This window comes from Leptosomus discolor, chromosome Z (genome assembly GCF_034619465.1).
Source record: "Leptosomus discolor isolate bLepDis1 chromosome Z, bLepDis1.hap2, whole genome shotgun sequence".
Lineage (NCBI taxonomy): Eukaryota > Metazoa > Chordata > Aves > Leptosomiformes > Leptosomidae > Leptosomus > Leptosomus discolor.
Window position 1 is genome coordinate 16,157,674 of NC_141419.1, and position 14,081 is coordinate 16,171,754.

At 40.6% G+C, this 14,081-nt stretch overlaps 2 protein-coding genes across 5 annotated transcripts in view; both read right to left on the reverse strand.

The window, feature by feature from the left end:
- Positions 1-659: 659 nt before the first annotated feature.
- Positions 660-10,746, reverse strand: FAM151B (family with sequence similarity 151 member B). The gene is made up of 6 exons (XM_086480208.1): positions 10,728-10,746; positions 10,467-10,592; positions 8,526-8,691; positions 4,813-5,030; positions 2,945-3,080; positions 660-810 (listed from the first exon to the last, which is right to left on the reverse strand). The coding sequence occupies exons 1-6, from the start codon at positions 10,744-10,746 to the stop codon at positions 660-662; spliced, it is 816 nt and encodes a 271-aa protein (XP_086336334.1).
- Positions 10,747-11,096: 350 nt separating this feature from the next.
- Positions 11,097-14,081, reverse strand: part of ZFYVE16 (zinc finger FYVE-type containing 16) — a 29,672-nt gene continuing 26,687 nt past the window's right edge. For all 4 annotated transcript variants that reach the window (XM_086480505.1, XM_086480503.1, XM_086480504.1 and 1 more), the window contains 2 exons: positions 13,810-13,974; positions 11,097-12,925 (listed from right to left, as the gene is read on the reverse strand). In XM_086480505.1, coding sequence (XP_086336631.1) covers positions 12,764-12,925; positions 13,810-13,974 — 327 coding nt within the window. In that variant the 3' untranslated portion in view covers positions 11,097-12,763. The remainder of the gene's footprint in view (positions 12,926-13,809; positions 13,975-14,081) is intronic.

Consider the following 14,081-nt stretch of genomic DNA (forward strand, 5'->3'; position numbering starts at 1 on the left):
GAATCCGATTAGTTGTAATTCAGTAAAAATAACCATTTTTTCTCCCTGGAATGTGTAGCATCACACATGCCACTCTTCATGTCTAACAAAAAGAATCTTTGTTGACTAGGAGTGAGAACATTTATCAATTGCAACGGCATTAAAAATGGAGCGTATCAAGATGAGCTATAAAATAACCCCTTTGGGAACAGCATACTTTTGTACTTAATACAGCCTTGACTCTTGTCCTCCCCTATAAAAAGCAAAACCAGGCTTTGGTAGAGACTGAGCGTCCCATAGACCGGCTAAGACAAAAGCAGTTAGCAGCAAACTACCTTGGACCACGCCTATCAGCCAGGGCCACTCTCCCCTTTATAGGCTTGCAGGGGAGAAGTACCGCCGCACTCAGGTAACGTGAGTAGCCTTTACTATATACCACTGGGTGAATGAGAGGGAATATGCCTATGATGAGCAAGTAACAATTCTGACCCATTAAAGAAGGCATTAAATTTCTATTTGAGGAGCCTTTCAATAAAGTGCTGTACAAAAACTCCTCCAATAATAACAGCTGTGTTCTATACAATTCTTATGGGAAGGAATATGTATTTCCCCAAACAAGACATCTCCACATTTAAAGAGGCTAATATTATAAGGTCAGAGATTTGCCTGCTTTTTATTTACTATTCTACTCCTGTGGCTTTTTTGAATTCAGAATTTTGTGGCTCTAAGATGTCATAATAAACCCTACTTTTATCAAAGTTTTCTCGGATGTAAAGCAAATCTTCTACAGAATACACATCTTCCTTTCCTGTCCAAACAGTGAGGCTGTATCTGTATCAAAAAAAAGGAAAAAGATAAAAAAGAATGTTATTATCTTAAGATAAAGAATGTAAGACAGAAATACACTACACTAATAAGCTCCTAAAAATATTTAGGACTGTGGTATCTTAATTTTAGGAATGTAATTAAATACCAAAACCCGGTTCTGCTTTACATTTCAAAGTTAAGCAACCACAATTCATGAACTACCAGAATTAACAGTTTTGTATGTCCTTGCCCTCCTCATCCTTTCATCCAGGTAAGTCATCACCCTCTACCCTGCATTTGTGCTACAGCCGACAGCACTGAGAACCTCTCCAACCTTGGGACCACAGTTACTTCAAGTTACGAGGAAAAGCAATTGCTGGGTCAAAATGCTACCCCAGGAACAGGCATGATCAAATACATCCTAGTTTGCACACAGGACACACGGAATGCTTGGTACAGAGACCAGCTGAAGAACATGACTGAACACACAAACTAAAATTTGCAGAGGTCTATTCCTTTGACACGTTTTTTCCCCCCTCGTTACGGAGGTAAGTCATACAATTTGGCTCCAGTCAAACTTTGGGTTCTTGCTCCTAATGCTGAACTTGCTAGAACTTCCCACGGAGGACTGCAAAATTTTTAAGATGGACCACGTTTTATCTGTAGCCTGGTCCTTGTTAGAACTGTTCTGCCAAACCTAGCAAGGAATAAAGTAAAAAAATCTCAGGCAGATCTCCAGCTAAGAAAATTACCAGGCTGAGCATTTAAAGTTTGACAAAGTAATAAATAGTTAAAAGCAGAGCATTAGAACAGAAAACACAAGGTAATCTCAGCTACAGGTGATTTTTATACCCTTGTTTTGTCACACACGTGATATGTAGTGATGCCATCTCATTAACTGAATATATCTTCTGTACTTTATCACATACACTTTTCTCATTAATTGCACAGACTTTATCGTGACTCTTAAAAATACCTGAAGAACTTTGAAGTATCAACTTAAGTTAAAAGCATTACCATCCACAATCTCCACACGACAAATACCTCATTTCCCCCCTTTGTTTATTAACACTGTATTAATCTCAAATACACGTAAGTCAGAATTTCGTTCTATGTCGGCAAACCTGGCTCTGTAATTTCTGTGTTCTAATCATACCACTAAGAAAAATCAGGATTTTTATGCTGAGGTAAAAGGGGAAATCCTAGTATTTCAGTGGGAATAATGTTTGTATCCAATGAGGACATGTTTGAGAATGGCACAATTCACAAGACATACTCTTAACAATATTTTTAAATTAATTTCCCATTTCAAATGTTTAATTCTGATTTCTCTCTTGATTCACCACTACAAATGAGAAAAAAAGCACTTTATTTTTTCCACCCTGTTATCTCTAACTATTCAGAAATTTTCCATAGAAGCCACTGTCTTAATTCTTCTCTTGGGCTTTGACCTTGGTTGGTGCTTAAGGAACAACTTTATTAAAGTGTAGGTAGGCAGAGCAGGTGAAAAAGACGAGTAGAAGACAGTACGTACAAAGCAGGTTTTATTCTCATTCTATTACATGTAAATACATTTTTTCTATGAAATTGTTACAGCTTTGTAAGAACTATTTTTAGAAGGAAATATTAAATCAGTGTTTGAAAACTACTGAATGTATTTTTAAGTACCTAAGCAAAATCAGCTTTGTAGCACACTCATTAACTTCCAACCTAACAATCACTTTTAATGTTTTTACGTCACATCGTTACAGAAAATATAAATACTGAATCCAAAGTATCTATAAAAATCTAAGTTTTAAAATGTAATTAATTCCAAATTGCAACACCCAACTACTCGGTCTATTTAACTACATTTGTGTTACGAAATATTTACAGTGCAACTGGATTACAAACCTACACAAGATTCACCACCTATAATGAGTAATTTTAAAAGAGGATTTTGGAATCTTACTGTTTTAAAGAAATGAATAGTGACCACTTCTGTATGACAACACAATGTAAGAACTGAAGGAATAAAAGAATTGAAGGGATGATCTACAAGAAAAAATATTTTTAACATAATGGGATAAGCAGGTACACATAATGGTGTTATATTTAATATAAACAATTACGTGCCTTTGTAATAAAGACAGCTAAAAATAAAGGCCCTCAAACTTACCTATCTGACTGTTGCATTAACCAGCACAGCTCAGATATTGACTGTCGTACTAATGCTGCTCTTACAGGGAAAGTTACAGGCTGGGAAAGTGTATTGCATACCTGAGCCATTTCTTTCACCATCACCCAATCGTAGCCTAGAATAAAGACCACTTGATTAAAAAGAATTCTTCACAAATACAACCTCTATGAAGACACAATACATTCTAGAATGGTTAGGTTACAAGATAATCCAAGAGCAAACATGGGTTTTGTGAAAATAATGTAACTCAAGAATGAAATTCCTGAATCATTATAAATAAAAAATGTCACTGTTCCAGAGGAGAAGAGCAATACTAACAAGGAAAAACAAATTTATTTTGAAAATTTTTATTTCTATTAATCGCAGCGTTATTTTACATATCGCTATAGAATATGAAATTTTCTAATATCCAGGAAATTATATCTTTGTTCTCTAAAAAGCAGTGTTGCCATTCACTTCAACATGGACTAGTTTTAACTTGACAGTGAACCTTAAAAAACAGAAACATTTTGAAACAATTTAGAAAAAAATTGAATGAATGCAATAGAATACTTCAGATTATAGAGAAACGAAGCATGTAAAACGTTTTGTACTTTAAAAATGCTAAAATAAAGCAATTCTAAAATGCTTCAAGTGCCTGCTGTTGAGATTTTTACAAGCACTGGCGCTAGTTAAAATGCCATTTGATATTCATTTAATTTTACAGGCTATGAAAATCTTACCTGTATTTTTTATCAAGTACTCATAGGCAATGTTGCAACTGAAAAGACCTAAAGCATCAAATCTTAAAAAAAACAGACTCCGTTGGGCAAATGGCAATTTGTAGTGGAAATCAGTCAAATAAACTGGTTTTTCTCCTGTTTTATGCTATATTTTTAATTAGCATCCATAAACTGAAATTCAGAATGGAGTTAAAGTTACATTCGTTAAAACAGATTACTCAGTACAGTATTTCCAGTATATTATTTCCAGCAACTTTTTACTGCACTGAAAATACTTTGGACAAACTACTATATAGTTTAATAAAATTATTGTATAACATACAACAAAACCCTCGTAACATAATAGTAAATCTTGCTAATGAACAACTAGCAATTTGGAATGGCGTACAACTTAGCTGCTGTAGTCACAGACAATACTGGTGGGGACTACGCTACTGCACACCAATGCACGTGCACTGCAGTAAAACACACTCACAAAGCAGCTCTAAGAATCATGAGATGCAGCCTGTGACAAGGACCCTGAGATAACAGTTACATGTTCAGGTTCTAAATTCAAGTTCGGGATTAACAGTAAGAAACTTCAACTAGATTCTTAACACCGTGATTTTAAAAAGTTACTAACTTCAATAAATTAGAAAATTCATTGCAAAAATCCAATTATTCAACAGAAACAAAACGTTAAAACCAATGTTTATCTATAATTTTATTTCAGTTATATACTACAAAAGCACACAGATAGGGTTTTAAATTTCCAGCTAACCTATTTTTCTTCAGGAAACGTGCTGCTGATTACCAAACCAACCCTCCCAGGATTCAGGGAGCAGACTACCTGAAACAGGGCGTAGGCGATTTGTCCCCCAAAATTCCTCAATATGTATGAATGAGTTGAAAACCAGAATACTATGAACAAAAACATCAGTATTTTATACAGTTCTGCTGCAACTCAAACATTGAACTTACTGCTATACAACGCTATGAAATACAGACCAACAAAGAAAATAATTCGTACATTCACTATTATTTTCAAACTGACCAGGTGGCATGTAACTTATTTTGAATCAATTACAAAATTAATTTGAAGAAAACAGACTATTGCAGCATAAGCATTAAATTTTCTGTCTTTACCTGCATTGTTTTTGGCAGGGTACCAGCCAGTTGTCCATCCCAGCGACAAGGTTATGTCTGGGAAAAAGGAAGTGACAATGTCGAGGAACCCTTTTGCATCCACTGCAGCATTAGTTCCATTAGGTCCCGGTAGGATGTCTGCATTGATCCAAACGGGTCGCCTCAAACGCTGCTTCACGTGTTCAAGCAGCTCCAAGGAAGGCCGTACGGCTTCTAGACTGTACCAGTAACACATGGGTGAGACAAGACACCTCACTTGGATTGCAAACGTGAAAGATAACAGTACATACACAGACGGCTATGTTAATGAAACTCTCCCTGTAAGCCAGAGAGCAAATAGCGAGGGCCCTTTCTACCATAAGGTGACTGTTACTGCTGAAGTCACATAAGGCTCTTGTCTCCCTGCTGCCCAATAGAAACTGCTTCATCGCTCTTACCTCATGGCTCTTCTAACTCCCAACCCGCTAAGACTTGGATGTTATCGAACTCTTAGGAAGGATTTTAATTAAGGAAGCCACTGCAGGCTCTAACACTTTTGTAGTCGTTGTTCCCACAACTCAAAAGTGTGGCATAGTCGGGGCAGCATGAAGAAATTTGCCCATCAGATGTTCATCCTACAGCTAATCATTAAGTACAAAATGCAGGCACACAAGCGACCACTGCAGCACCACCTGTAAGCATCTGACAAAACATCTTAAGTCACATATTCTCACTGTTCTCTCAAAACAAAAGAAAAACCATAACTAGAAAGCAAACAATAATCTTTCTCTACCCTATCAAAACAGCAGTATTGTAGAAGGAAAGGAAAGGTGGAATAATGGGGAAAAGGAATGAATGCCAAGAAAACAGGTATTTCTTCTCTCACAGCAAACTAATTAACACTCTATATAACATTCATGAATTTAAAATCATTATGGTCAGAGTTGTGACTTCCTTACTAGTAGTAAGGACCTGTGTTTTCTCTTGTGAGTCGTGAAAAGCTCTGAATAAGCCATCTTCTAGCTTTTCCTCAAAACCTTGTAGTGACCTGATACAGAGCTGAGCCAACAGAAAATCCTTCACGATGTTCTGCAGGGTTAGTTTCCCTGCTTAACATCCTAAACTGGCCCCTCTGGGAGGGGAGCACCAGGAAGAGCAGAGGGAAGAGAAGGCACTGTGAAGAGCAAGGAGAGGATCACAACTGCTCCAGCTTAAGCGGATATAAACCACAGGCTACGTGCTCCACAGGTGCCTGTTTGAACAACACAGATGATGGTTAACTGCTACCATAGCTTCACAGTTCCCAGTTCCAAGGCCATTGCACCTTCCCAATTCCTAGCTGCGTTATCTCCAGCCTCTTAGACGTACGGTGCTGATGCTTGCTGCAGCAGCAGTGTGTGAGTTCAGCCACGTAAAGTGTAAACAACTATTCTCATTGTTTTGTAGGGATCATTCTGCACCAAGTTAGTCCCCAATCTGGCTCATAATTAGTTCAGGTGAATTGTATCAGGATTTGCAGACAAAAACAGGAATGGCAGCCAGCTGTTACCTTAGGTTAGCTCTAAAGCCAAAAATCGTCGTCCGAGCTGCCTGTGTGGTTTCCTACGAGAAGTCATTTTGTACATTTTAACATTTGTATTGTTGAGAAAGCTGCATAGCGGCAGGAATTCCACTGAACGCTTTCAGTCAGTCTTGGCTCAAGTCTTCTTAGAGAAAAGCTGGTGACGGCTTGAGTTAACATTATTGGCTTAAGTATTTCCCACATTGTCTGAGGCCAGAACAGTTCACATTTTGCCATATACAAGGGACTGTCAGAGCCAGTGGAATGCCTTCCTTTTTACTACAAGTTACAAGATATTTTAAAGAGAAAAAAAGCCCAAAGCAGCATCTCTTGAAATAAACAACAAGACAAAAACCCCAGAAAGCACTGGTTTTATTGCACAGCATTTGGAAAATTCAAAACGTATTGCTGACAACGACTCCAGCATTTTTGAAGTGGGACTCTGAAGTCCTTTTGCAGAATACATTCATTCCTGTAAATACAGCCAGCAGGATATGTGACTATGTGGTCTGTCAAGCTGACAGAGTAGACATATACAAAATACTTCTTTTTAAGCGCTACTGAAATAATCTTAAAAACTTGAGCAATGGTATCCAAAGAAATACTATGCAAAAGAACATCAAATTCTGCTGTCACTCGCTTGACTGTATCTGCACTGTGTGCTCATATTTTTCAAATGCTTTTATACAATTAGAATTTTATAATGCAACATAATTTTATGAGTTTTTTTAAATCACTGCACTTGGCTGGAAATTCCTTGTGGAAAAATAAGAGGTGGATGTTTCAAAATTAATTTAAACAATAAGTAAAATGAAAAAAAACCCAACAAATAAACCCAAACAAATGCCTATTTCTCTTGTCCCTTCCCTTCTCTGTCCAGGCAGACATTTACAGATTCTGTAACAATAAGATGTTTAGCCTGCCTACATCTTTTATATTTTCATGAACTCTCATATGAAAACTGCAATTGCATCACATGTACAACAGGTACAAATCACATTTTACAACTATTTAGTGTTTTTCTTTTTGCATTTCTGTAGCATACTCAGGCATTGATGAAGCTCTTTTTAATGTGGAGGCGGATTCCCCATTTGCTGCAAAAAAAGATGTTGTCTGTGCAAATTCAGACTAAGTTAAAATTAGGAGTGGCAGAGCTGTATGTCTGAAAATCACAGCACACTTTGAACCTCATTTCAAACTTTTTAAGGCAATCTCATGGGGTGTTCAGGTGCACTTTCCATTAAAGACAACAAAAGAGCTAACAGTTAAAATTCTAAATGAACCTCTGAAAATGTAATTAATAAGTTAGACAAAAGAAACGGAATTTACTACAATAAACGTGCACCTTACTATACAGAAAGCAAAACAACATTTTCTATTACAACCATACTGAGGAAATCTAACACCACAGCATAGGTGGTATGAGATCTGATATTCAAAGGAGTACAACTAATTCTTGAATTGAGACATCCCCAACAGATTGTTAGTATTGGAGCTGATCAGGAAACAGAATTCCTCGCCTTCAGGGGTGGAGAGGAAAAAAGCTCTGGCAAAATAAAAGATATTCACGCTGGTATGGGAGGACGTTTCTAAATTATCACAAAACTCAGCAGACCTGGAATAGGAGTTGGCTCTTCAGCAAGCTTTTCAGAAGCTCCTTGAAAAACCTGGACACTTTCATTCCCCTTCCATGGTGGAGAATGACACCAAGAACGCCGGATGACAGCAGGTAAGACCTCTGCGCTGCGAGGCAGAGGGACCGAGGGGGCTCAGCCTCATTTGCAGCCTGGAGCCATGGTCTGACTTCCCAGTCGGAAGGGCTGTCTTTTCCAACTTCTCTGCACAAGCAGAAAACCGACAGGAGCTTTCCAGACAGGCATGATCATTTCAGCTTTTCCAGTGGGAAAACTTTGCTTCAAAGCAACTCAGTAACTAATTCACTGAACAGGAAATCATTATTTGCAGTTCAGCTTTTAAAGCTTTTATTCTTGCAATGCCTTTGGTAATAGTGATTATGTTTCCTCATTTTCCATACAGGAAGGAATGCATTACAGTAGACTGCACAGTAAGAAAAAGTTCGGTCTACTGTCACCAAAAGATAGTTAGCACTACCTGTCAAACTGTTAATTAACACAAACACAAACACCATAAAAATCTTTTTGTCTTGAGATACCTCTTAAAATCCAGCTTGATGCCTTTATTTGTGTTGACAATCTCTTCTAGCCATTCCTGCAATGTGTTGTCACTGTCTGTTTCAGGTGGATGAGCCATGATAGGGTCTCCGTTTCCTGCCTTGCCACCACGAAGAAGAACATCTGCTTCTATCATGTGAACATCACCTGTTGATTTAAAACACGAATGCTCTAGCAGAAGTGAACCCAATAGTTCCAGTGTCTGCTTCTGCGTAACCATTACAGGGCAAGTTCTACACTGGACTACGCACACTTACTCCACAAAGATCGCCCAGTATGAGTTGCTGTCTGTGTAGCACTGAGCTGCATTACTCTAGGTACTTAGCCACCGAACTCTTCAGAAATCTACAAGCACTTGAAAATTGATTTTTGTGGATACACTTGGCTGAGAAATCATGTTTTTTTCAGAGGAACAGCAAAATTAATATCCAAAATGTGAATCCACTCTTGCTAAATTTCAAATCTTTTCCTCTTACAACAGGGTTCCAGACAGAGTCTTTTAGATTTTAACGCTGGCAGAGACTGAGTACTGTCCTTGTCTCATCCTCAAAACTGACCAATCCACCTCAGCCAAAACTTTAAAAAAAAGTTGGACAGCCAGCAACACCTGCCAGGAATATGGTAGCTGAAACACAAGACAAGTGAGTGGAAATCGTAGGAATGCTGCAAGCTCTTGAAAACAGCTTTCTATAGTGAGAAGCATCTCAGAGTGTGGACAGTGCTACCAGCTTTGCAGAGAATTCAATATATAGTTACTCAGACAGAAATAAGAATTAAAAAGATAATAATAACTATATTATATATAAATACAACTATACAGTCAAATTACATATAAAATTGCATCAATAAATTCCATATTTCCCCAATATTCACATAAATTAAATTAAAATTCAGTGGAATAAACTGCTCACAAATAACCTGAAATATTTGAATCATCTTGAACAAAACACGGGGGGGGGGGAAAGCAGTAATGAAACTGTCCTGTAGAATCCAAGAAATATCTCCCAGCGTGTTACAGCTCTACACGATTTCAAACCGTCCTAAAAAGACCTAGGAGAAGATCCATCCACATAGGGTCAAAACAACCTAGGAATCCTCAACTGTCTCAGGAAGACAGGCCACGTTTTCCAGTGTGGCCCCGACACAGCTGTCACAAGCACCCACCCCCACAGCACCGCAGCTGCTGCCCAGTGGGCAGACACCCGGGGCAAAGCCACCTCGAGAGTTACGGTAGCTTCCCACAAGGTTTTGCTCTGCTGCCGTCTCGACAGCGCTGAGACGGAACCTCCTTGGAGGCGAGGGGAAGGAGGGATGACTGGACAGACTTTTCACCAGATCCTTTCCATTTTGTTTTCCAGAACAGACCCACACAGAAGCATCTGCACAATGGGAAGAGCAACCTACCGTGAGATCAAACAGGAAAGAACAGGGACGACTTGACCACTGCTCCCCAGGCTGGCTTATCAGGCAGCTGCTGTGCTCTAACCAGAGAAACCAGTTTCACCTGCAGCAGAAGCTTTTGTGCTCCCATTTTGTCCAAACATACAAACTGAACAACCCTCCAGATAAGCTTGGTTCGAGCCTGTGAAACCAGAGGACTCCTCAACCACGGCTGGTCTGCTGGTAGGTGATGACGGGCTTTGTTAATCTGAAGGTCTGACCTCAGAGAGGGCCTGCATTGCCTGGAAGCTGGTTGTCTTTCTGCAAACAAACGACTTCGTCTAATAAAAGCGCACCACCTCCAAACCTCGTCCCGCCGGCGGCCCGCAGGGACAGACGGACGTCCTGCGACCAGCCTCGCCTAGACGGGAAACGGGGAGAGCCCGGCGGCACGACCGGCCCCGCTCCCTTCACCAACCCCCGACGTTAAAGCGCAGGCGGCCGCCCGGAGACAGGGCAGGCCGGCAGGGGCTCACACTTACTTCTCGCGGCCTCCGCGGCTCGGGCTTTGCTGTTCGCGGCGTGGAACCACCTGATGGCCGCTCCGTCTCTTGCTCCGATGCGCTGCCACCTCAGAAAGTGATCCACCGCCTCCTCGCTCCAGGCGCCTGCGGCGGCGCGAAGGGAGACCTTCCGTCAGCACCCACCGCCGCTCGGCAGGACCGGCCCCGGCCCCGGCCCCCCCCCCGCGGGGAGAAGCGGCGGCGGGAGGGAAGGCCCGCTTCCCGCCGCGCAGCTCTTACCCTGCGGCTTGTCCGCCATCTCCTCGCCAGCGCCGCCCTCTCCGCAGCGGCGGGGGTGGGCGCTGCTCCGCCGGCTGAGGCGTGCTGCCGCGCTGGGCCCCGCGGGGCTGCCGGCGCTCTCCCACCGCCCCGGCAGAGGGCAGCCAGGGCCCCCAGGGCCCCCACCTCTCCCGGCCGCTGTCGCCGGGAGTCGCGAAGAGCGTTTCCGCGGGAGGCGGAGCCGGCGGGCAGCGAGGGCAGCACCCTCGGGCCGCGGAGGGAGGGGAGGGCTCGGGGAGCCGCCGAAGAGCTGCGAAGGCGGGACACACCCACCGAAAAGCTTGTCTTTTTTTTTTTTCTGATAATAACAGAGGGTAGGATACCAAGTAGTTTAGTTAATTATCTTTATTGATCATTAATTAAAAGCAGTTAGTACAGGGTAAGTGGCAAAAGTCAGCTGTCCGTTTGGTCACCTCTACACACAGAGATGGGCATCACTGGTTCACCCATGCGAGGTGGGGGGTACTGGGGACACCAGCCACCTCTGACCCAGCCCCAGCCCCATCCTTCGTTACTCTTCAGCCTTCCACTGTTTCCAGGACTGTCCAGTTGTGTCCAAGCTTGGACATGGTTTGATCATACTGCACATAGCGTGGGCTTCAGCCCTTCTCTGGAACTGCTGTTTCTCTGAAGTTACATTAATCAGCTCAAGTGCTGCCTCAGTTTCCTCTGGGGTAACATCTAGAAGTCTGAACCCTTCTAGAACCAGTACTTTGAAGCACAGATAACAGCAAAGCAGATCAGGTTAAGTTACAAATTGTTTTTGATACAAAAACATAATGTATCCCCTTATTAGCATCAAGAAGGCAAAGTTTTAATAGTCTCATTATAAAATTATACCAGTGTTTTTAGTGAAAACAATATAGATCTTGTATATATTTCATTTGGTTCTATTCTTGAGAAACACTTGTGTGGCAGTTACCAAACCCCAATGATGGTTCACTGAACCTTAGTTAAAAAAAAAAAGAAAAAAATCACATGCATCTCAAATACATAAATAGACCTTAATGACCCAATATCAAAAATACATACTATACAAGAAACGCCGGTGTACTAAAAATCAATCTGTTCACGAAAATCCACACTTAATACATCAATTCTCCCTGAAAGTAAAGGTGGCTACTAAGAGGTGGCAAAAGCAGCAGACAGGAACTTTTTGCAGATATTCTTGTCTGACTTATTGCTAAATGTCATTACATCAAGTGTAATCTGGTTTTTTATTAATCCTTGAAAGGTCCAATTGTATCAGGACTTCTGAGCACAGAATAAAGAATAAAATAGACACATTTATAAAAATAGCATCCATCTAAGTTAGAGAAATCCTCATAAACACAGAAAAAGAAATCAGTTATTCTGTAAAAAAAAAAATCAATTCGGAGCATATGTTCCTGAAGCACCAGCATAATATCCTAATATTGAGGACCTCAACTACACAGTCTTTACGAACACGCTTGCAGTATTTCTCTTCATGCTGACCATAAGCAAGTGTCAGAAGGTGTTCACTTGCATTTTGTACAGACATGTGAAGTTTCCAGTCAGCTACTGAAGATCTCGTATTTGAATCTCAAATGGCAAGGAAGCAGTTTTGTGCCAGCTTCTACTTCAGTGTTTAGCTCATTTGCACATGGAAAGCACATGCTGCAGAGATTAGATCTAACCACAGCAATTTTTAGTAACACATGTATCTGAGGTTAAGAGACAAGATAGTATGGCTTAAAGTTACACTACATAAAGCACATGCTACAACTGGGTAAAGCGGTAACAAAACCTGCCCTCTCTGCACCTGTATTAAGTGTAAACTTTCAGAACTTTTGGAACATTACAAGCTACAATTTTTTCATGGTAAAGTTACCAGAGAGGATTTGAGGGTCTTAAACACTTTGAAAAATCTATTGAAACATAAGAGGTTTAGAAACTTTAACATTTTTAGTGTTTGTAGCATTACGACTTTGGCATTCAGATCTAGCAAATCAGTATATTGCCTGTAATCAGCCTCATCAAAACAGATGTTCTATAATGAAAAATATTAATTCCATTTTCAATGGTAGACTTGTAGGGTCTGACATTCCACCATGAATCACAGGGATCAGAGCACTGTCCAATTCATTCAGATAGCTCTGTGGAAGAAGGTGACCTCCAGATCCGGCTAAGTACTCAACCTAGAAGGAAAATATGTTAATGTTGATATTAACACTTTTTGTATTAGCAAGGCAAGAGAAAAGTGCAGTATCTTGGTAAGAATATTTCAGCTAGCATGAAGTGACAAAATAACATTTAAGCACTGGCGAATGGATGGGTTTTGAAGTCAATCATGACCAATTACGCTTGCCATTGAGAAGTATGTAACATTCCCCCGGGTTTACAAGGCCACACATCCCCTGCCTCCCAGACTGCTTCAGTCTGATGTCCAAGAGTGAAATTATTATATCCTACTATCACAGTTACTATTAATTTAAAAATATACTACTGAAAACTAGATTTTTTGGGACTGTACCTCCAGCTTTCCTCAAAAAAGATATGGAAGTGTAACACAGAACACATTCAGAGGCAATGAACTGAACTGTTCTGCAGTTCTGTAATTTTTTGAGGGGCATCACATGCCTTGCCTTCCCTTCCCTCTCTTCCATCCTCAGCTAGGCAGACCTGTCCTGCTGTACAGATTTTGGTATAAATATCCCTTACCAAACTACGTTAGGGAGCAAAACCAGGAGAAGACTACATACTTCAAGAAAACCATCAGAAAATTAACTCTTTGATTCTCTAAACTGATTCACCTTGGAGACAGATGAGTGCCAGAGAGTTAGAACTAAGGAAGGATGGGTAGCTTACTGCAAGTGTCTATAAGGGAATTTGGGCAGAACAAGGGAACAGGACTATTCCTTTCAAGAAAGAGTAGTTATTAAGACAACTTCATGAACTTCCATCCTCAATCTGGATCTGGGGTAGGGCAAAAAACTAAAAACATTCAGAAAAAGATCCAAGGTCTTTCCAAGAAAAGATTTCAGTTGAGGTGGAATGTCTGCAATAAAAGTTGAAAGATTACCGTATCTGTGTCAACAGAAACTCTTAGGCCTATCTTATTCATTCCATTATTTTTCAAGGTTTTAAGGTGTGGACAAAGAGCAGTACTGCAGGCAATAGCAGTTTCTTTAGCAAACTGGTGAGGAACAGGACTGGATAGTTTATGGTCCTTTAGAAAATAGTATACCTGAAATTACAGAAAGGATAAGGACAGTCAGCAGCCTGGTTATAGTACCAAGCAAGGAAAAGAGTACTTCAGTATACATATCATGAAGAACTGAGCAAGCTATAACG

Excerpts from the sequence above, each read along its gene's own strand:
- FAM151B (XM_086480208.1), bottom strand. Across the intron at positions 3,081-4,812 it reads CCCTGCCAAAAACAATGCAG|GCTACGATTGGGTGATGGTG; the intron begins GTAAAGACAGAA and ends TCTTTATTCTAG. Across the intron at positions 811-2,944 it reads TTAATGCAACAGTCAGATAG|ATACAGCCTCACTGTTTGGA; the intron begins GTAAGTTTGAGG and ends TTTTTGATACAG.